The following is a 24,965-nucleotide window of genomic DNA, read 5'->3' as shown; positions in this document are numbered from 1 at the left end:
GGGTTTTTTTTTTGTTTTTGCTTTTTACGAGTCAGACTATTTCTTTTACCAACCTTCATATAATTGTCCACGCAGAACTTGTACGACAGCCTCACAGGTCTCAGGTATGATCAAACCCAGGGCTGGACTGAATTTCAGATTAGCCAGAGTCCTTTCTGTGGCCAAAAACCGTAGGGTAACAACCAGTCTCTGCTCGGCAGAGATGGGTATTCTCATTTTGGATGAGCGAGGTGACAAGCTGGAGCAGCTCCTGGAATGTGAGGTCATTCATTCTCTGGAAATTCCTGAAGTCATAAGGATTGTTGTCACATATCTCCTGTAGCAGGGACATATGTGAAAAGTAGCGTCTCCTCTGGAACCACAAGCCCAACTCTTTCGCCTTCTTTCCCTACGGGTCTGTGCTTGAAGTTTTCTTATCAGAGCGACAAGCAAAAGACCACAGGCTTGCTATTGATCAATTGTGGCCTTTATATTATAATAAACCGTAGTAAATGTGCAGTTGCGAACGAACATACGCTATACAATGAATAGCAATTACGTATTTCCTTTTTCGGAATCCTTGTTTGTGGGAGTCTTTAGCGCTGATATTCAGCCCTTTATTTAAATATATTTAGCATATTGCTGCTGGGATGCCATATATTGGTTCAGTGTGTACGGAGTCACAATGTTTTGAGACGATGTTATGACAGACAAAAATGGCTACCTGGACGCAAAGACATACAAAAAAAAGTTTAAAAGTTTAAAATGAGTATAATTTGTACGCATGAATCAGCCGACTAACTTGAACTTCAGACATTGGTAAAATCGTTGTAGATAACACATTGGTTGGAAATTTCTATAGTGTGTACTTTCCAGTGGGAAGGACTCCTTGTGTTGCTGGGCCTCATAGCAGTTAAAAAGGACTGATTATTGTTTTGCTCTTGATAAATAATTTTGAGGGGGAGAACCATGCTTTTTATTTCATGCTCTCTCAAACACTAGCTAAGATTTCTGCACATTTTTTAATAGTCACAATACTATCCTTTCGTAGTGTTTTACGCGTAGTTGGATTGGGACTGGCATTTTATTTACATTCTGAGTTTGGGAACCTATTTATGTAATATTCCATTTTATGGAGGTATTGACGTATATAAACTGTAATCATGATCGATCATTAGGTTGGACATCTTATTGTTTCTATTTGTATGACTTTTTTGAGTTTGGGAACCTATTAAGGTATTTAACATTATGTAGGTGTCACTATATATGCATTGATATCAATAACTTTGTTCAGAGCTTAAGTTTATTAGTTTGCAGTGCATCAATGCCACTGTCTGTATTAGTTGAAGGCTGTTTGCAAAGTGCTAGAGGAGTTTTTAATTTGTTTTGTAAAATTAAAATCAATATTATTGATATGAAGAATTATCACCTCTGATATTTTGTTAATGAAATAAAATTAATTTTGTTTACCTTTTGAATATGGGATGCCTGTTTAAGGTTTAGAGACCTGAGGGTAAATATATTAAATATTCAAGTGCGGAGTTTGCAAGTCAAAGGGAAAATTTAGAATGGCAATGGCATTAAAGGCAAGTTTTGTCTTTAAAGCCATTGTGGTTTTAAATTTCCCCTGCAAAGTCGCCGATACTTAGCGACTTTGCAAAATCCGCACTTTAATCCATATACCCCCCCATGAGTATTTTCTAAAGGAGTTCCTTAATATTTCATTACTGTGGTTGGAGATCTGCTCATATTAACCACTGCATTTATACATCTAAAAGAGCACAGTTTATTCTGTGTCCATTTGTTCATTGTTTTGTCTTTTTTATAGTTTTAAAAATTATATTTTAACTGCCATTTTGACGTTTTATAAGCTGTCTAAGATAATTAAAGATATGTTTGTATTATTGATTTACACAGCCATTAAGTTCATCTGATTATATAATGCTTATTGGTTTGGCTAGAACTGTATATTAGTGCGATATAAGGTTGACACTTTTGATGTCTTCATGCTTAATTCTTTAGAGACTTCTAGCTCTGTGCTTTTTGAGAACCATGTTGGCTCAGCTAAGGACTTGCATGGGAAATGTGCTCCATGCTTTACTATTGCTGTGGAGAAAATTCAAGTCTAGTAGGTATCTCACGCTTAACGTTAGAGACACATTGCAAAGGCTGTTTTACGGCTAACTCAAGGCAATAATATGTAAATTGGAATAATGTGGGTCTTATCCCAATTTGGGTGCAAAAGTCAGTGAAAATACAGATATTTCAGCAAGGTAAGGACCCAGATTATGGAGGCAGAGAATAGTGTTATTGAGGGGCGGGCAGGCCGGGCGGCATCTGCCCCCTGGGTCAGAGTCATAGTGGGCTAACTTGGGCTAGGTCACTGGGCCACCTGCATTTTTATCCTTCAAAATGTTGTCTTGCACCCCAGACAAAAATTTGCCAGCCCTCCCTTGGTGTTCTTCCTATAAATTACATTGGCATATGGTAAGTACTTCCAACAGAATTTAAAATCGTTGCAAAATATTTCCCATTTGGTCTCTGCTTTAATTTACGATCACACTTTTCCAGTCTACAAGCTTTAGTGCTCCACTGAGCCAATTAAATGTTGCCCTTCTAAAAGCTATAATTTTTTTAGTTAAATATTACCATACTGTGAATACTATTCCCTAACGCCTCCTCACCTGGGGGGGGGGGGGGCAATAGGAAATATGTATCCTCCATGACAGAACCCCCCCCCCTCCTCACCCTTTGTATCTGTCACATTCTTCCTATACAAGCTACTGTATCTCCTTCCAAATTCACTGCCGAGTCACAACTCATCCGCAGAGCCCAGGTTATGTTTTTTACCCCTCAAAAGAAATATGGTTCCATATGCTGTCAGAGGGACGGTTAGAGTCTCCCAATCAAAACTATAGGAATATGATGGTAACTGCTGGGCCAGGAATTTTAAAATAATTTAACTTTCAATATGGGAAATCTGACATTTTTGTTAGCTTCATTATGCTTTTCAAAATCTGTAATAAACTATATGCAGAAAATAAAAAAGTTACTATATTTTCAGTGATTTATAAATATGGACCTTTATTTACAGTGCACCACATGAAGTTTGCCCTCTGTACGGTGCTGCGGACAAGACAGTACCTGGTATAACAGTGCAATACAGTAAACAAATCATACTACTGGGGTGCAAGGGGTTTCAAAAGAATAAATGAAACTGAAAAGTGGAGTATATTTATCACTTACTAAAAGTTACTTATTTGTACCTACAAATGGCATAGCAGTAAAGCGATGAATGCATGCAGGTGTGCACAGCAGTGAATGAGTCTTGAAAAGAGTGGAGGGATGTAAGGGGCATCCCAATACTTCAGAAGTGGTAGGTGTGCAGCCAGTGATGCAGCCATGCTAGGTTAGCTGTATGGTCTGAATTGAAGTGCTACAAATTTAGGAGGTATGGTTATATGCCCTTATTTTGTATACCAAATAAATGGTGCAGTTGTGTTAATTGTATAAAAAGACTAAAACACTAAAAATTGTAAATGGGCTTTTTAAGAGTCCACAGTGTGTACTAGTGTGTGTACAAACGCTGTTCATCTATGTATAACAATTTCTTAAATGGATTAAGTGCCTTAAGAGAATGAATAAGAATGTGGTAAAAACACTGTAGTGGCAATCATGCTGTTCAAGCTAGATTCCCAATATCGCTGAAAGTTACTGCAGTTATTGCAATCTAACACAATGGGTTTGGGGGTGACCAGATTGCTCCTTCGTCTCAAACAAACATTCTAAAATATTTTAAGGATGATCCTAGACCCTTTTAGGCTTACCTGCTATATGAGATCCAGCCATTCCCAAGCCAGACAAATATCATTGTTAAATTGAACAATGTAATTAGTTGTATCTGCTCAACGTGTATTTTTTGTTCCAGCTGTAGTATTCATAGCAAGTACATTGAGGCTGTATTTATTTTGAACATCCTCAATTAAATTTATGATGGGCCCTAACCAAAGTCTCTTTCCACTTTCATGACTTAAAGAATAATAGGTCTACAAGTCCACTGTTCCACATTTATAAATCTTATCTGCTAAAATGGGCCAGCACAATCCAGAATAGCAACGGAGTAGGTCTGCTATCCCATAAAATCACAACACGTAACTGGAAACAAACGCCCCAACTGCTTCGTTTGTGTAGGTGCACATAGTGCATTTTTTATAATCTATTTAGTGATTTCCACATCTCAAGAAAGAAGCAATTGTAGTCTAGAAGTTATAACTCCACAACACAAGGTGGTTTTAGACAGCGGTGTTTTAAAAGATTTTTTGAAGATAATTTTTTCAGAAGTAGCTCAATATAAAAACTGCAAAAACACTGCTTTCTAAAAATAGTAGTGTAAGGATGTAATTAGAGGCCTAGCTATTAAAAAAAGAACAAACCAACACAGAAAACACAACATTTTGAAAATGAGCCAAAAAACTATAGAAAACCTCAAATTTGTATGTTCACATATGTGCAGAAAGCATAAAAATAGTATTTACAAAGCAACAAGTGTACCACCATTATAAAAGCATAGCAACCACTGCCCTTTCATGAAACGTATTTAAGAACTATTACTGGGCAAGCAGTCCCTGTAGTTTACCCCAAAAATAAGTTTTAAGCAAAAAATAACAAAGTTTTCCCTTAGATACAATAGTATACTCAAGGACTTTGACATGAATATTCTCCTGATAGGATGCAAAGTTAATGACAAGTTACATCTGTTTGGAACACATGCAGAAAAAATCCTTGCCAAGTATATTAGACTGCAAGGCTTTGCTGGAAACATTTTTACTCCAGTAGACATATAAAATGATCTTAAAGAAAATAAAGTATTCCAAAGCTCCATGCCTTGATAGTTCATGTTTATCATAACAATGTTTATAACATGACTTACTACAAGTACTCTTTTTTTTTTCATCCAGAACAAAGCAGAGAGCAAAATAGACAACAAGACTGAAAGAATATTTACAGCTATGCCCCAATAAGTGTGATAAATAACACCATTAAGATTATATCCTCAAAATTAGTGTCAAGATTGAATCAATTCCTGATCGACAAAGATCAGGTAGGTTTATTAAAACAGAATGGTGTTGGAAAAAGATTTTTCCTCACCATAAAATCGATTTTTCCGACTCCATTGGGGGACACTGCGAGACATTGGGGTATAGTATGTGGGACTAGGAGTTTAGGCACTTAACTTGTTTGTTCCTCACACTCCTCCCCTACTGTGCCCCTCCTCTCCAGCTCCGACCTCGGAGATAGGGCACTTCAATATAGGCTCCTGCCTAAACTCTAATAGTTATGGTTTTTCCCTTATTTATTTATTTTCCCACTTTTAGTGCGGAGCAGGGATTGAACCAAGATTTAGAGGAGTGTAAAGCCTGAGGCTACCTTGACTCTGGTCCCTGCGGAGGAGGCAGCATCTTCTGATCTGACTCACCCCTCCCTCGCACAGCTTGCGGCAAATCTCTCCCTAGATAGATAAGCAGTTGCAGGCATTGGGCATTAAGCCCCTCCTCTCTCCAGCTCAGACCTGTTTTGTACAACAAAGCCAGGAAGAAAGGAGAAGTAATATAGAAAATAGCACTACTTTCAGAGCAAGGTTCTCCAATGGCGTCCGAGAAATTGATTTTACGCTGAGTAAAAATCTTCCTTTTCTCTATCCTACTATTGGGGGGACATTGCGAGACACTGGGCACATACCAAAGCTGCCTCTAAGGGAGGGATTGCCTTGGAACTGCTGCACGCAACATCCTGCGCCCAAAGCTCGCATTAGTGGATGAAAAGAAATGCAACCAAGAAACTCTGCAGAAGATGTGGGATTTGCCACCCTGCACAACTGCTTTACCAAAGCACCCCGACGTGCCCTCCAAGGAGCGCCAACCGGAAGGCATGAGACGTCTAGAAACTGAACAGCCCCGCCGCTATGGAGTGTCCGAAAGGACATAAGTCTCATGGATAGAGACCCTGTGGTTAATCTGACACAGAAGAGCACGAACCACATCCAGCCGAGGAAGCGTATCACACGAAAAGGAGAAAAATAACAGAATGCATGACCACAAACTCCTGCGTAAAGTGTAATACAGATACTATCCTCTGAACCAATATTGGCTGGAGCGATGCACTTCTCTATCCTCCTGGAAAAGTAAAATGCGGGAGTGCAATCCACACTACCGCCACCAAAATTCTGCGAACAGGGGCACTATCAAAGGGAAAACCCCTACCCCGGGTGTGACAGGATGGACCGCCTATGCCACCCTGTCTGTTGTTGCTGGGAACCAGCTGGGCTTAGTTTGCCACTGTTGCCTTTCGTTATCCCAAATGAGCCCTCTTGCCGTAGTAGGAGGGGCTTACACGAGCTGCCACCACTGTACTCCTTACCGGCAACCAGTACCGAGTTTCTTCTGGGTAGTTGACGCTGCTGGCGTACCTAGTTGCCGGTGTACTTGGGCTGGTACCCCTGACCTTTCATGATAGATCAGGGTTGCTGTGGATGGACCCCCCCTGGCCTATCACACTGACCAGGGCTGCTGGGTAGTGGGCAGAGTGGTGGTACTGAAAAAGCTTGGGTCCAAACCTCAGACAGCTGGAGAACAGATTTGTTTTAGGGTCCAATCTGCAGGTCACAGGATTACAGCAATATTGAAGGGGTTTCCAAGCAGGTCTTTGAAGCAAGATGTTTATTTGCTCACACTGGTTAGTGGTACCAGTGATCAGGTCAATTGTTTAAATCATAAGAACACATTTCAGTGTACAAGTCAGTGCATTTATACCTTTCAGACACATGCTATTTTTAGCATCAGGATATTCTCTATTTACACACATGGATTTACATGCATTGCAAAGCTAATAAAATTTGCGCTCATCTATGAAATTCACTCTGGCAAAAGGCCACACAGTAGCACCCCCTGCTGGGCCTTTGGCTAGAGCAGACGTGACACTTCATCACAAAACTTCGTTAGCACTTCCTGCTATCAGACTCCCTTGCACATATGCCTAATTGGAGTTTTCCACTAGCAACCTTACAAATCCTAAAAAAAATGACATATATATAAAATACATCCCAATACACACAATCCATCCACAAAGGCCTATTGTATCAGATATATACATCAGAAATGCAAATAAGGCACATCCTTTAGTAAGGTAAAAGCCGGAAAAAACAGTTTCTACCCTGGTCTCAGAAATAATGAATTCCTATCTCAGAATATATACAGTACAAAACACAAGTGCCTATGCAATTATATAAAATATGCGCCCTGCATAAATAAATTGATACCATAAGTTATTTATGAGGGATTCAGTCACAGTCCCTCCCACTTATCCATGCGGCAACCAGAGTGCCATGTCCAACTATTTGGCTCCCGGTCCGCAGTATCCTAGGTTTACCGGAGGGGATCAGGCTCTTCCTGCAGAGACAGTCCATCCGCATTGCTGCGAGCCGTTCCTTGCTTGTGAATTATGTCAAAGTCATAAATTTGAAGTGCAAGGCTCCAGCGCAACAACCGGCCATTTTCCCCTGAGGTGTGTTGTAGCCACTTTAAAGGATTATGATCAGTCACAAGAGTAAAAAGTCGTCCATACAAATAAGATTGCAGTTTTCTCACTGCCCACATAATGGCCAAACATTCCTTCTCAAGTGTGGCATACCCCACCTCCCAGTTAAGCCGTTTTCTGCTCAAATAGGCCATGGGGTGCTCCTGCCCATCAGGCCATGTACTGCTCCCAGTCCATACTATGATGCGTCAGTTTGCACAATAAAGTCCTTGTCATAATTAGGCGCCAACAGTACTGGAGCACAAACTTCATTTAATGACTGAAATGTCAGCACACAAGCGGGTGTCCAGTCAGCTACTTTGGAGAGTTTATTCTTCGTGAGATCTTCACTACAGTACTAAAGTATGGGACGGAAAGTCTGTAGTCCCCTGCACTCGTTAAGAACATCAGTACATGTAACTGGGTCGTGGACTGGGGCCAGTCTCGGATTGTCCCTACCTTAGCTGGTTCTGACCTAACCCTTCCTCCCCCCACACGTTCACCCAGGTACTGTACCTCTGACATCCCCATCTGGCACTTCTCTGCCCTAACAGTCAAAAATGCCCACCCAATCTTTCCCTATTTGCTCCAGATTATCTTCCCAAATCTTACTGAAATTGAAAATGTCGTATAGGTAACCCTGAACTCTGCCTAACTCATCTACAGAAGCGTTAATACAAGGTAGGTGTCCGACATGGGCACTGGCAGGGGACCTACTATGTCTACAGCCACTCACTGAAAAGGTTCCCCAATTATTGGCAAGGACCTGAGGTGAGCACGAACACTGGGGCGCCCGAGACGCTGACACACATCACAGGACTTACAGTAGGCCAGAACATCATCATACACTCCAGACCAGAAAAAGTTCTGTGTCAGGCGCTTCAGTGTATGCTCACTGCCCTGGTGTGCCTTTGGTCACTGCCCAGGTTACGCTGCAGGGGGGTCTATATTGGGGTGACTAGGGTCCGTCAAAGGGGGGGGGTCACTGTGGTCAGCTGTACTCACTGCTGGAGCTGGCATAGTGCTAGGGACAGGGGCATCACCAGGCACCCAAGATCAGGTTGGCAAGAGTCAACATCCTCTGCGTTGCTAGGGGACGTAGTCTTTCCAGAGGCAAAGTGCTGGCTGTTTCCTGAAGAAATAGCAGCTGTGATTTTTTCCTCTGGGCTGGGCAGGTGTAAATCCTGAAGACTGTAGCTTAGCAGCTGGGCTCTGGGTAATAGAGTTGAGAAATGCAGTCACAATTCCACCCCCAACATCGTTGGCCTCCCAACTGATGTGATTTTGGGCATCCATAACAGCAACATCTCAACTCCTGGCCATCAACCCAGTCCAAATACACTCTTGCTACAGGCACTTCCTTCTCTAATCCATCTGCCACAGTAACTTTGGCAGTGTGAACCTGCAAAAGAGCAGCAGGATCAATAAGATGGGGACTCACAACAGTAATTGAGGCCCCGGAGTCTCTCAGTCCTTCACCCTGCAGGGGCCCCACTTGGACCAGCTGTATTTTTCTCCACATGTTTTTAGGGGGTCTTTTAAACACACAGGTGACTCTCTCTGCCGAGTTACCTTCAGACACGCCACACTCCACTGAGCTGGCAGGGGTGGAAACAGTCTCTACAGGCTCACCTTTGCCAGTTAAGCAACTCTGATTAGGGGCACGAGTCTGGGGTACTGGGGTTTTGGGACAGTCCATCCTTAAATGACCAGTTTTTCCACAGTTGTAGCACTTTCTCTACAGCCTGGGCTCCGATGGTCACTGATAACTCCAAGGGACAGGGCGGGGCAGTGGCTGGCGAGGGGTACCCGAAGGGTTAGGTACTTGCTTTTTGGGGTGAGTAGAAGAGGGGTGTCCCCAACTGTACAGTACTTTGGGGTTGGCTGTTAACCTGGCGCTTCTGCCAGTGTGGCCTCACTGCCACATACCGATCCGCTAGCTGGCCACATTTTTCAGGGTTGCTGGGCTACGGCCCAATACTCACTCCTTCACCTAAAGCGCGCACCGGCAGTGAAATTGCTCTCTGCAACTTAAGTGAACTAATTCTTCCCAGGACTTGGCGCAGATACATTAATCCATCTTACTGCCACAACTGGTTGGCAAATTCCTCATGGCTGATGTGGGTGCTTTTAGCCAAGTCCCGAAACTTCTGCCTGTAGGTCTCCAGGGTAATAACAGTGCTTAAGGAGGGCCCGTTTTACCACATCATAGTCCGCACAGTCCTCTGTGCGGACTCTGCGATAAGCTTCCACTGCACCTCCTTGTAGCGTGGGAACCAGATACTTTACCCATTCCTGTTTGAAATGTCTTGTAGCCTCCATGACTTGCCCAAACACCTTCCATCAATATCTCTAACAGTGTCATCAAATTTGGAAAAGTGAAGAGATTCCAATCTGTGCACAGCAGAAGACCATTTACGGGCTGCTGCAGGAGGTGGTCTCCACCGATTGCGCAACCGCTCCGCCTCGGCTTTGTTGCTTTGTCTCCAAGGGACCCCCAGCTGCTGCATTAGTACAGAAAAGTTGCCCTAATCACGCTGTTGAATTTAATCACTGGTTCACTCTGTTGGAGTGGACTGAAACAGGTGCTGTGTTCTGGGATGTTACTGCAGATACCTGTGGGTGTGAAGATAATGTCTCCTCCAGGTCACTGTCAGCTTCCACATCTACTGACCCGTACTGCGCATCCCAGGCTCTCAGTGTCTTTTTCATTTCGCTGCTTGTCGCTGTGTAAGGAATTCCAAATTCTTTGCTTGGCACAGTATCTCAAGGTCCGCCTTGGACATTTAACTGTACTTCGACATTCTGTGTGTTCTCCTGGCTGCTGTTATTCCTCTCCTGAATAAATCGGCTCTCCTGACTGCTGCACGAAAAGCCGCCCGGGTTTAAATCGAAGAAAAAAAGATTGAAGATACCGTGATCCTGTAAACCAGCGCTGAAATTGATGTAGAGCAGCGGGAGCTGCATCTTGCAGGAACCTAGGCGGAGTCCCATATCAGAGCCAGATTGCGAAAGAAAGCGACTTGGAGAGCCAGCTCTGGGATGTGTGAAAACACTTGGATTCACACCCAATGCTGTAGTGATAGCAGACCAAGGAGAACGGATGATGAAAATGCCCTCACTCCTGACTATCTGACTAAGCACTGTGAGACAGATAGACGTGTGAGTTTGGACAGAGTGATGATCTGCGATTCCAATAACCTGGGAACAAGCCCCTTTCTGGAGAAATTCCCCCTGGAGATGTTGAGAGTGGAGCAAGCAAACATTACTACTTCAAATGTTGGTACCCTGTTTTCCAGAAGCCTCATGCAACTAAGAAGAGAAAACTTCTCCCCGTGCCAGGAGCATCCTTTCCTGCACTGAGATGGGAGGGCCCTTTCCTCCAGTAGGAAGACCCTGTGGGACCCACTATAAAAGATGAGGTCTAAGAAACGTATCTGCCGTGGCAGATTGGGTGCAGAAACTACATAGGTCCCCACACAGACTTGCAAGTCGGATAAATGAATGGAAATTTATCTGTGAGAGGACGAAGCGCTCAGAAAAGTGGTTGCCCAGATAGGGTACAATCGTGACTCGCCAGGTGCGCCGTAGCACTGCCATGCCCGCCATAACCTCGGAAACCCACAATGCGCAATGTCCAGAATGAAAAGGCAGGACCCTGAGCTGGAACTGGTGTCTTTTTCGCTTTGGCTGTACAGAAATTCCATTGTCCCCTTCCCGACTGGTACATGCAAGAATATCTCCATGATTTATATTGAGGTCAGGAACTCTCTGTTGCATGCCTGCACTGACTGTGCGAAGTGACTACATCCGAAATAAAGTAATGCAGGCTTGCCTGTTGAGGGACTGCCAGCTTAAATTGAATTAAAGGATCCGTCTATGGGCCAGGAAGAGGTTGGAATAAAATACCCCAAATTCCACCAGGTATATAGGTTCCTCACGTAATTGCACCTGTGCAGGTACCTTATGCTCCTGTGGGAGCCAAGAATTGAGTATGCGATGGGGCACCTCAACCCCGAAAAAAAAAAGGAACGAAGGGTTTAAGACTGCCCTTGACGTGGCCGACGGGAAAAAAGCGAGAAGCTCCATTCTTGGAACATCCTCCAGAATAACTCTGGCTAACTGCTCCGACCATGGCTGAATGGCATTTTAAAAACCCAGATATGACCCTGTTGGGTGTAAACAAACAGCCAACCATCACTTAAGCTGAATGGAGGACAGGTTACACTTCCCGTCAGAAAAAACCTTCCATGGGCGCCTGGCCCTGCGTAGGAAGACTGGGTAAGTGAACAGACGAGTAGCAGGGTTGTCAACCACAAGGGTTCTTTCCCATATAACTATTTTCTCTGCCAGGAGAGGAAAAAGAGGATTTTTATACTTGTGATAAATCAGTTTCTCTGATTCCATCTGGGAGACACTGCTACCATGGGGTTGTGTGAGGGGAAGAGAAGTATGGCACTTAACTAGTTAACTATTATTAATGTATGCTGCTGCCAAACCCCTCCCCTCCGCAACCCTCCTGCAGCCTTCAGTTTAAGTATAAAGCCCCAAGGAAGGGAAGTCAACCAACCAAAGACCAAAACAGCAGAAGAGCAGAAGGGAGGGAACACAGTGTCCCACAGATGGAATCAGAGAAACGGATTTAAAATCGGGAGTATAAAAATCCTCTTTTCTCTTTCATCCTATCTGGGGGACACTGCTACCATAGGGACTTTCTAAAGCAGCCCCTCAAGTGAGGGATCGCTCTGACAGCCTGGCACGTAGAGCACTGCGGGCAAAACTGGCGTCTGCCGACGCATAGACATTGCATTGGTACAATTTAATAAAGGTACGGACAGAGGACCAGGTGGTCTGCTCTGCATAACTTGTCCGCTGAGGCCCCATTTTGCGCAGCCCAAGACGCCATTACAGAACGGCTAGAATCGGCAACAATGCGATCTGGCACAGGTTGGTTAGCATTAATATAAGCCTGCTTAATAGTCGACGTAAGCCATCTAGCAACAGATTGCTTGGAGGCCGGCCAACCACGTTTTGAGAAGTCAAATAAAATAAAAAAAATCTGTGCGACGTATCTTTGATGTCCTATGGACTTCGATTCGGAGAGCTCTGACTACATGCAGAAATTCCATAGATCCTGTGCCAGACACTTGTGGATTGTCCATTAACACCGAAACCACTATTTTTTGGTTTACATGACAAACAGAAACTACTTTTGGCAGTAAAGAAGGAACTGTTCTGAGAACTGCCCTATCGTTGTGAAACACCAGATAAGGTTCTCGACAAGATAGCACCCCCAGCTTGGAAATTCTATGGGCTGAGGCAATTGCAGGTAGAAAAAACACTTTCCATTTTAAGAACAATAACTCCGCAGTCTGCAACGGTTCAAAAGGGAGGTTCCTGAAACTTATTAAGGACCAGATTAAGATCCCAGGGTGCCGTGGGTGGTACATATGGAGGCTGGATATGAAGGACTCCCTTTAGGAAGGTCCTGACATCCGGTATGTCTGCCAGGCGACGGTGAAAAAACACAGCCGAAATTTGCACTTTTAGGGTCCTAGACGAAGACCCCCATCCAGACGATCCCGGAGAAAAACAAGAATCCTAGAGAGGCGGAATGAATCCGTGTGGCAGGTCCGGTTCTCTCACCATCTAATGTATGTAAGCCAGATACGGTGGTAGATATGAGCAAAGGCTGGTTTGCTAGTTTTAAGGAGGGTATCCACTACTTGTGAAGAGAACCCTCTGGATTTCCAAAGGTTGGATTCAACAGCCATGCCGTTAAATTCAGCCACGGTAAGTCCTGATGTAGGAATGGTCCCTGAAGTAGAAGGTCTTCTCGAAGAGGTAACAGAAGACCTGGACCTACCGACAACAGTATTTCTGGATACCAGACCCTCCGCAGCCAAGCTGGAGCCACCAGTATGACTGGCAGTCCGCCATGCTTGACTCTCCGAAGGACGCGGGGAATCATGGAAATGGGAGGGAATAGGTATCCTAACCTGAAGTCCAAGGGCATTGTCATTACATCTACGGCCACTGCCAAGGGATCTCTTGCCCTTGAGCAAAATTGTAGGACCTTTTACTTTGGGACGAGACGCCATTAGGTCTCGGTCCGGGGTTCCCCATCGAACGACCAGAGAATAAAAAATTCTCTGGATGAAAAGACCATTTCCCTGGCAGAATTGCATGTAGACAGATATTCCAGGCATCCAGAACTGGCAAGCAAACTAAAGATTGCGGAAATGGCGGGGACGTGGTTTTCGACCCAGGTCAAAATCTGAGTAGTCACCTCCACTGCTCTTGCACGCCTGGTGCCACCCTGTCTGTTGACATACGACACTAACGTGGGGTTGTTGGACTGCAGACGGACCGGTTGGCCGTGAAGGATGAACTTTTAACATGACTTTTAGTTCTAGTATGTTGATTTGGGGGGGGGGGGGGTCTCCTGAGCGGACCAGAGCCCCTGAAGTCTCAAATGAAGGGCCACAGCCATCCAGCCCCGAAGGCTGGCATCTGTGGATACTAAGATGCAAGACCATGGGGCAAAGGACCTGCCGACTAGCAAGTTATCCCGAGCTATCCACCATCTGAGAGATTGTCCCGCTTCTTGTGACAAGCGAATAAATTGACGTTCTAACTTCTGATGGGATCCTGACCATTTTTTTTTAGGAGGTCTCATTGGAAGCAATGAGAGTGGATTCAACCATAAGGGTGAGTCTCGAAGGTCGACACCATCTTTCCTTGAAGATTCACAAGAGGGCCGACGATCTGCGGCAGCACAAAACTCAAAATGCCGAGTCCCGCTGGGATCGTATTTTGTCCTCTGGATGGAATTACTCTGATTGTTGGTATCCATTATCAGTTCCAGAAAAGTCATTCTCTGGCAAGGGGTTAACTGGGATTTGGGGCAATTTACAAGCCACCCATGCCTCTCCAGAATCGAGCAGGTAAGCCGAAGCAGCCTTGATTAGTAAATCATCAATGTAGGGCACTAATTACACACCTCTGGAATGAAGATAAGCCGCCATCACGGCCATAATTTTTGTAAACATCCTTGGTGCAGATGCAAGGCCGAATGGGAGAGCTCAGAAGATCCTACCGTGAAACTGAGAAGAGCCCGATGTGCCTTCCAGATAGGAATGTAAAGGTAGGGGTCTCTGATGTCCATTGACACCATGAACTGGTTTGCTTCCAGTCTGTCGAAAACAGACCTCAGGGATTCCATTCGAATTCTGACCACCTGCAGGCGAAGGTTCAACTGTTTTAGGTTTAAGATGGGACGGAAGGAGCCATCCGGACCAAAAAGAGGTTGGAGTAGAACCTTTGTCTCTTTTCGTCTTCCGGAACTTGTCGGATAATACCTGCGGAAAGAAGAGAGGCAACACAGAGAAGCATTGCAACTGTCCTCCAAGGACTCTGCTCACTGATCTCTGAACAGAAGCAGACATCCCCCCACTCCTGCCGCCGCTAGAAGAAAGGGGGGGGGGGAGGGAGGGTGGACATCACACTGCCGGCTTAGAAGAAGGACGACTTGTGGAGTAGGAGGAACACCTACTTCGGTGCGAGTGTCCTCTGGTGCCAGATGGTCTGGAGCCGAGTGTGTGGCACCCTCGAAAGGGCTTTCTAAATGAGACAAACCTGGGTGTCCTTCACTTTGGGACAATGAATGGTAAGAAGGTACCTTTGACTCCTGTGGGCTGGGACATTATGCTGTCCAATTCCGTGCCAAATAACACTCCACTGGAATAAGGGAGGGACTTAGATACAGTGTTCACATCCCAGGACCTCAGCCATAGGGCCCTCCTTGCTGCTGCTGCTTTTGCTGAAACAGAGGAGGAAATGGAAGCTGCGTTCTGCGCTGCTTCATACACGTACCCTGAAGCCTCCTTGAGGTGAAGGATCAGGGGAGGCAAGTCAGGATCTTACAAAGCTATAGCCAACTGGTCAGTCCATGTCTCCATAGCTCTGGCAACCCAGGCTGATGTAAACATGGGTCTCAATGAAGTACCTGCTGCTGTGTAGATGGACTTTAAGAAAGCATCTATCTCACAGTCAGTGGAGTCCTGCAGGGATGCTGTCCCTGGAACAGGGAGCGTGGTGTGGCAAGCTAAGTGTGCCACTGGCATATCCACCCTTGGGACATGTTCCCAACGGATTAGATCAGTGTTGGCTAACCTGCGACACTCCAGGTGTTGATAAACTACAAGTCCCAGCATGCATTGCCAAAATATAGCAGCTTATTGCTGGAAGGGTATGCTGGGACTTGTAGTTTCACAACACCTTGAGTGTCACAGGTTAGCCAACACTGGATTAGATCATCTTCCTGTAGCGGATATAAAGCCAGATACCTTCGTGGAATAACAAACCTACAGTCAGGTTGTTTTCGGAATGCTTCTGCAATCTCTTTCAACTCCACAGATGGAGGAAAAAGGATCACCCGTCTTAAATAGAGTAGACTAGATCTACAGATTGTAATCTATGTCTAGAAATCCCAGTGCCTGACGCACTGCTACTACCAGGTCATCAATCCCCCAATATCTGGGAGACTCCTCTAGGTCCGTAACCTGTGCCGGAATCGTAATATTCTAAAACCTCTCCTTCCTCTTCCGAGGATCTTTCCGAATCAAAGAGGGACAGAAGGTTAGCGGATCTGCGTCTTTCTTGGGTAAAAGTCTTGGGGCCTCCAAAAAGCGGTTTAACCAATCTAGGCTCTTGACCAATGATGTAGACCAAGCTGGTTCTCCCGAAAGGGGGGCTTGGGATGGTAGTGTGGATTGATCTCCAGCTTGTCCAGAGACAACGGACTATGTAGTCCCCGTGGCCCTCACTGAAATAAGGGGAACCATCGTTCCAGAGGTTGAAGGGAATACCGCAGCAACCACTAGAATTTCTGTGGGTTTATAAAGCAGTTGTGCCAATTTGGCAACCACCCTGTGTCAGGGCAGCCGCCCACGCTGCTGTTTCCGCTATAGTTAGGGCGTTAGTCTGTGTCTGCGCTAAAATGGGACGCCCACCGTAGTCAAAGCGCCCCCGGGTCCTGCTGTTCAATGTGTAATTTAACTTTACACTTGAAGCAAGAAAAATATTGTGCACAAGGTGCTTTAAGCTTGTCAGACATTTTAAAGGTAACAGTACAGCAATAAAATGTAATAATCATCATCAGTAAATTATCATCATCATCATTTTATATAGCGCCACTAATTCCGCACCCTGTACAGAGAACTCACTCACATCAGTCCCTGCCCCATTGGGGCTTACAGTCTAAATTCCCTAATATAGACACACACACACACAGACAGGGAGACAGACAGACAGACAGAGAGGGAGAGACTAGGGTCAATTTAGATAGCAACCAATTAACCTACCAGTATGTTTTTGGAGTGTGGGAGGAAACCGGAGCACCCGGAGGAAACCAACGCAAACACAGGGAGAACGTACAAACTCCACACAGATAAGGCCATGATCTGGAATCGAACTCATGACCCCAGTGCTGTGAGGCAGAAGTGCTAACCACTAGGCCACTGTGCTGCCCTAATACAGGCAATCATAAGAAATAGACAGCTCTGCGTGTTCCTCAGAAGGAGCTGATGCTTTTCCCGCGCACATCTTGGCACCTTGGATGAGTCCAATATTCCTCTGCAGGGGGGGGACCTCTATTATCCTAGCTCTTCCCGTCCTGCATTTGCTCCATTTTAGCAGGGTAACGATGTAAGTAGTAATCGCCTCTGCGTTTTTTTCCTGGGCACTGCGGATGAATACAAAGTTTCCCCCCTCCCTTTCTGAGGAGGGGACTTGGAACAGTCCATCATGTCAGCCTCCGACGGCGATTACCGGCGCTCTCTGCCTCTGTGGCAGCGCCGGTAACCTGTAGCGATCAGTGTGACAGCTGCTTATATAAGCTGCCTGTCACCACTGTATAGAAGCCAGCACAAAAATCAAAAAAGGATCAGTCTGTTGTCAGTGAAAATCGTCCGGCTCTCTAACTGACAGCTGCTTCTTCAAGTAACAAGTGTGCTCAGTAAGAGTACAGAGCACACCTCTGTTAAAAATAAAAAATAATTAAAATAAAAACCATTTAAAGTAAGACAAAAAAAAACAACTTACTGCCTAGCTAACCTTGGGCACTCCACAGAAACTGATGGCTACAGGGGCGTTGTGGAGGGTACGGGTTTGTCAGCAGCATACATTAACAGAGTTAACTAGTTAAGTGCCAAACTCCTCTTCCCCTCACACAACCCCATGGCAGCATTGTCCCCCAGATAGGATGAAAGAGAAAGATGAAAATCCACCCAGTCTAATAATTGTTTATTTGGCTTTTTTGTCAAAGGTCAGACACCCTGTCCAGCATCTGAGAAGGTGCGCGTGGGGCCACAGACTCAAGTTCCACAAGGGTTAAAGTGTGTCTGATGCTTAAGCTGAGACTATCCATCATATCCTGAGAGTGGATGAGTTAATATTTTTGCCTGTAAATCAAGATTCAAATAGCCATCCTCTGCCGAGGAATGGACCTGATTATGCTTAGCCCTGAGAGATGGTGAGCAAATGTGTCTATGTCTGGGTGGACTCAGACCAGGACAGAGACATAGCCACTTCTGTCTGGAAAGGTGTGCCTGCGACAGATCTGATATGTGTGTACAAGTGTGAGAAAAGGGGGATTCACATATCTTCTCAGACCCTATCACCACCTTAGCGAGTTCAGCCATTGATGATGCCAGTGATTTAGCCTAGATTGGCTTCTTCAGAGCTACCAACACCGAAGTGGGAGCACCTCGTACGAAGACCTTAGCATCGTAAACTGCACAGAGAGCATCCGGGCTAAGATGTTCAAAAAATAATATAAAAATATATTGGACACAAATATAATGCAGCTCATACGTATCAGCGAGTATATGTGAAACATAAGACAATTCAAAGCAAAGCGTCACAGAATAAAACTGAATCTCGTCATTTTGGTACATACTTTATGCAGTACAGACGAACCAGAGGGTGTCTTACCCCTGTAGATGCCCTTTCAGACAATACAATGGTGTTACAGAATAAACCTGTATCTTGTCCTTTAGGTGTGTGTGTGTGTGTAGATATAGATATAATATATACATACATACATACACACATATATATACACATACATATATACACATATATATATATATATATATATATATATATATATATATATATATATATATATATATACGCACACATACATATATACACACACATACATACATATATATACACACACATACATACATATATATACACACACATACATACATACATATATATATATATATATATATTATCTGTGTGTGAGTGAAACAAAGCAGTCTGTAAACGTTATATATGTAGGATTAAACAGAAGGATAAAATCAGGGAGGCAGCGTTAGGAGGAAAATGTATAGGAGGCGATGCGCTTCACCTTTTCCCCCCTTAGACCTGCGGATGCCTGCCGCGTTCATGGCTGTGCATTATGCTCGTTGTCTAGGGGGAGCAATGCCGGCAAGTGTGGCAGGATGGAAGGAGAGGCTGTAATAGGCTGTGGCTGGGCAGCCGAACGGAGTGGAAGCACACTGCTTTACTCTTACTACAAATTATAGTTTTTACCCATTTTAAGGATTTTATTCTTACCCTACAATTCTGCGATGTGCAAATCTTCTGTATAAAATTAGAATATTGAGACACTACATCATCTGACGCATAGTTTCAATTTCTATTCAAGAACAGTGGAGAGGCTTATAAATGCCGTCTTGATCATGGAGCGCCTCTCCACTCACTGCAGACTGTCGCAATTTTCATCAGCCCTGCAGGATGAACTGTACATACTGTTCAGGCCATACTTAATTCGCTCCACCCTTATTCAGAACCCACTTGACTAACATTCAGGAGAGGACTACAGGTGAGCGGTACTTAGACACTACTAAAATCACAGCTCTGTCTCTAGAATCCACTGTATGCACCATTTGAATGGCTGTACATTTAGATCTCTATGACTGAAGGACACCATCACCTGCATCTCCAAGCTAAAGGTCCAGCATTTTTATCCCCAGCAGCTTAACATTGGTCACATTTATCAGCAGCTAAAATTTATACAGCCTGCATTTACAATACCTGCTCTCTCACTTTTCACAAGATTGCATCACTCGCACTGTGACTATCCCTATATACGTCTTGTTCTAATCAAAACATGAACCTGCTGCCCCCAAGTGGCTATTTGTGGACTCACATTTCTTTTGATTAAATAAACCGGAAAACTATAGCTTTCTCCCTACTTTTTGCATTTGATTCTGTAAAACAATGAGTCTTCTAAATTTGTCTATTTCCTCTTAACTCCCTTCTGGAACATAGCAGAAGTATCAAATCGATTACCTCCACAAAACAAGGTATACTTTTCTGCACACATACACAGAAAACATGAGTATGTTACATGGATTCCTTCGAGAGACATCCTCATTATAGGTTTCTTATTGTGCCTGTATAGGCCATTGACACAGGTTATCTGGTCACTTTCAGAGGTTACAAATTAAGGCAGAGAACTTCACAAACATTAAGTATTGCTTCGCTCCATTTGGTTTCCTAGAATCAATACATAATGAACTTGTAATGACCCAGATATTTTAGTCAAGCTGGTAAGGTCCTTGGGAGTACTTAAAATAAAATAAAAAGGATTGATTGCTCTTCTGTGCTAAAAGGGTATCTTTATCTACTCAGACACTCTGTTACAATCAATTTAAGGTGACAGAAAGCAGGCCTCTAAATACCTTCTTTTTGCATCATACAATACACACTTGTTTGCTTACACACAGGGATTTGCTGGGAACCATTTCAATTCAGATATTAGAATAGATCGTGACATTAACATACTACTGCTATAATTATTCTCAGACTATAATCATGCCAGGAGCTCTTTATCAGCTTTATTAGACTAGTAATATTGCAAGTCTTTTAGAGAATATAATACAAAAAAGATTTGTGGCAATGTCAATAAATAAACTAGTTAAGACAGGTTCATCATTGTACACCTCCAGGCATATTGATAATTGAAAGAAAAAAATCTTGTCAATTTGGGAAGTTAAGACAAAATTAATTATAAGGAAACACAGCAAAATGTTTGCAAGAAAAACAAATCACGTGAGCAATTTGGTCTCTGTGGACAAATAGTTTCTATATTGAAAAGTAAACATTAATAAAACAATATATTTAGAAATGCCATGCAGGCTAAACACTAAATCCTATGATCACATGGAGTGATTTTTTAGGGTGACTCATCCTACCATTCCTTCAATTTTAATAACTATCTTTTTAAAACACGTACTATTACATCTATTAAAATATATGTAATATCTTACCCAAATGTTTCCAAAACATAATGTGCATACCGATGTTCTTTATTGCATTGTTTATATATTTATATTTCAGAAATAGAAACAAAGATTGTTCACAACTAAATAAAAATACAAAATAAGCAAACCTTTTTAGAGTCTGTTTGTGACCTGGTCCTTCTGGGTGTATCACTACCCTTCCTGTGCAGCAAAAAATAAATGAATCATGAATTTCTAAATATGCAGGAGAGAAGTATAAAAAGCATAAAATAGTACAATATCGTTCCTATATATTATACATCATTGATATCCGAATATGAATGTAATTTGAAATAAGAAAAAGGACCATTTCCTGGTCATAGCTATGCAAAAACCTCTGGAAGCAGCATGTTTTAAAACCGTTTAAAACTCTCGTTTGAAGCAAATGTGTTTGTCTGTGTTGGGAAGAGGACAGAGAGAGGGTGCTGTGGTAAGACTACAAGCACCACAAACTCCTACTTCTCAACAATTTATATGCCTTATTTCAGCCCCTTTCATTTGCTTCAGTGTTTTACACTGGTACTTTATTATGACTCGCATAAATACACCAAACCGCTAATGAAGCTCACGTTTGTTATCTCTATAAAACGCCACAAGGGGTATGTTTCATGGGTTTTATTAAATGTGTGAAAGTAGCAGTGAATAACAATGTGCAGTAAGAAATATAGATACATCACAGAACACTTCAATAAATCACAGCAGCCCAAATCACATTAGTAGGATACCACCATCCTAAGACCAATACATAAAACACAAAAAATGGATAGATTCTGTGTTATAAAAAGTTCACAAATAGTCCTACTTATCAATTGATGCCTTCTTGAATCACACTTTTTCCCCTTTCTTTTCCTTTGGTCTTCTCAAACAAAAGAAAAAAAATAAAATTATAATATATATATATATATATATATATATATATATATATATATATATATATATATATATATATATATATAGTGAAGTACATCAAAGAAGGATTTTCTACATACATCTATAGAGTACCTCACTGAGTCAACAAAATATCACCAATATTAACATTGTATGGAAATGTGTTGAAGTTGTTCGGTGGTTGTGTGGCACTACATATAGTAGGCCTGTGAAGAGGTCTATCTATACCTTCAGAAAGAGCCAAGCCTATAGGACCAAAACGCGTTTGTCATTGGCAATTCTAGTGGTGCAGTGTGTTCCTGCCATTGGAGTGCTGGGAGAAGATATGCACATTGAAGTTTGGGGACATCTCTGTTTGACTTCTTCCTTGCATTCATAGGTTATGTTTCCAGCACCATCTGATCAAGTTTTTGTCTTTTCGAGCACTTGCTGCGAGAGTGATATTCCAGTAAAAAAAAAAACAGTTGCAGTGGAAGTTCGTTTAGGATTGATGTTACAAGGCTGATATGATTCAGAATTGATGTAAGCATAATACTATTGTGGGTGGTATTAGCCCACACTGACTGAATTAGTACAGTGGGAGCTATATTTTTTGGTGATATTTCATCGACTTGGTGAGGGACTCTATAGATGTATACAGAAAATTCTTCTTTGATGTACTTCACCATATGTATCTATTTCTCTTTTTGTTGGTTGAATATCTGCAACTGTGGAGTGGTGAGGAGACCAAGAAAAAGAAAGAATAAAAAAGAAAAGAAAAGAAAAAAAAAGTGCGATTCAAGACGACATCAACTGATAAGTAGTACTATTTGTGTACTTTTTACGACAAAGAATCTAGCGCCTTTAATCCATTTTGTGCGTTTTATTTTTTGAATAATAATGTGTGTATATATTTTTTGCCTGCTTTCCCTAAAAGTAAAACAAAAACACCATATTTACTCAACTGACAAACCAAGCGGAAGCGCCTATTAAAACCTTACATAATATCTATGACCATTGAAATTGATGCCATGGAACACCACTCAGCAGCCAAATGCGTAGACACCTAAGGCGAATGGTCCCTCTTACTGGAAATCAAACGCTCTCCCGCAACTCAAGTCAGGTGACGGAGAAAGTTTATGTCTTTAATGGAAATGACAATGTGTACAACTGCTGTCACCTCCAACACAGGCTGGTTTAAGGGTGCAGTGTCCCAGGCCCTACAATCACAATCCAGCAGTGCCGACCCAAAGTAAATCTAGGTATGGTAAGTAAGCTCACAACAGACTGTTCCTCCATTTGTAGGGGAGCAAGGTGGGAAGGTTTAATATGTGCTGATGCCAACATGGTGCGGTAACCAAAGAAAACAGAAGTAGACTAAAATATTATAAAGATCTACATTTATCCAGTAATGTAAAATTTCATATGCGATTACCAATTTATGGATTTAGAAAGCCAGGGGTGTATACAGTGATTGGCTGCAGGGTGAATACTTCTTGGGTTTGAATGGCATATGGGTATTTATCTTGCAGGGGGGCTTCTCACTTTTAAAAATTTATAAAAGCAGTTAAAATTGAGCCACTGTTTAAAAAAAAAAAAAAAAAACCAACACCAAACATTGCTAGTATTTCTATTTTAACAGATGGGCCCCATCACACACTTTCACCCTGGACATAATCTAGTTTATAACCAGACCTGCCTCCATGTTCTGCATTAAGGCTTGGCTTATTCCCAACAGTTTTGGAACACAGTAAATCTGGAAATTAAGCCCCAGGATCACCTCCCTGACCTCATCAAGCAGACCAGAATCCTTAATTTTGGGACACCGGAATACCACTACAGAACTTTTGTGGCTGGCATTGGTATGACCTGGGACTTTATATTCAAAATAGGAGCAAGTTTGAGGAAATGGTGATGAGTTACTGCAATGTCTAGATTTGATGGCAGCAAGATCGTCTAGGCTGTAACTGCCAAAAATGATCCTTGGGTCACAAATGAGTCAGCCAATGCAATTTTCATCCACTTAAATCAAGTCTTGTAAATTTGCATTTTAATGAATTTATAGTCCGTGAACAGAGCTAGGACAATGCAGGTTCATTCTGTGTGGAGTGATTGGGGTAGGACTTGGAACACTTAGGGGCAGATTCCACTAGTGAAACATGCAGAGTTCACATCAAAATGTGGAAACAAGGTGAAATTTCACAGAATAGTTTTGAAATTTTCAAATTTCTACTTGCAAAGATGCTTAAACGAAGACCATGGTTTGAAACTGCCTCAAACTTCTAGAAATGTTCTAGCATTTAACACATCTCACAATGTCCCAGGTATTCTGGTATTTTATAATACTTATCAGTTGCACACTACTACTGTGCATCCTGGATTAAATTCTATACTAAAATATCAACTCTTATTCAGCATTTACTGATTACTATACCGTGGTACAGTACATAATTAAAAAACAAAAAAGCTCGATGGTTGTGTATAATGATTGCGTGCAGCAGCCAGCCATATCATCTTGAGAGGTGTTGTAGGCTGTGTCTGCACCATATTACATTTGAGTGTGTTAATGTAAAAATTAAGTTTAATTTGGTAGTGGTGTTAAACTATAACCACATGGGCCCAATATGTAGAATGACTGAAGAGTTGCAAGATTAGTCCATTAGGGCTGATTGTTCAGAAATTTAAAATAGATATACTGTATTAAATACATATATTGCAGGACTACATGGCTAAAATATTTGAAGTGCTTTTTTCATACTAATAAAATACACAGTACAAATAATACATTCCTCCTTTTGCATGTGCCAGATTCCGCTCGCCAGTCAATGGAAACTGGCAGAAAATGTGACCCTATAGTGAGTTTTCTCTCACTTCCTGTGTGGTTATGGTCAGACCTCACTATATAGGATCTAGCCATTTTGAGGCATGTCCAATTTGGTCATACATGTTTGGCCATATATAACCTAGCTATAGGTACTTGCTACTTGGTTAATCATTTGGGCATCTTTAGATTGTTTGATCTATACCATACTTGCTGACTTCTTGAAGTCGGCATCCAGGACCTGCCTAGGGGAGGTGGCCGGTTTCAGGAGTGGGGCTATGCAAATCGCACCATTTTGGCCCTGCCCCAAATGCAGGGAATCGCGGCAGTTTGGATCTAATTCTGCCACTTCACTAGGAAATGGG

General features: G+C 42.8%; 1 protein-coding gene across 2 annotated transcripts in view; it reads right to left on the bottom strand.

The window, feature by feature from the left end:
* Positions 1–24,965, bottom strand: part of LOC142157776 (synaptonemal complex protein 2-like) — a 195,751-nt gene that overhangs the window by 65,779 nt on the left and 105,007 nt on the right. For both annotated transcript variants that reach the window (XM_075211319.1, XM_075211320.1), the window contains exon 20: positions 21,023–21,074. In XM_075211319.1, coding sequence (XP_075067420.1) covers positions 21,023–21,074 — 52 coding nt within the window. The remainder of the gene's footprint in view (positions 1–21,022; positions 21,075–24,965) is intronic.

The sequence above is a fragment of the Mixophyes fleayi genome, chromosome 5 (genome assembly GCF_038048845.1).
Source record: "Mixophyes fleayi isolate aMixFle1 chromosome 5, aMixFle1.hap1, whole genome shotgun sequence".
NCBI lineage: Eukaryota > Metazoa > Chordata > Amphibia > Anura > Limnodynastidae > Mixophyes > Mixophyes fleayi.
Note: the sequence above shows the minus strand (reverse complement) of the source record. Positions and strands in the feature narration are given on the sequence as shown.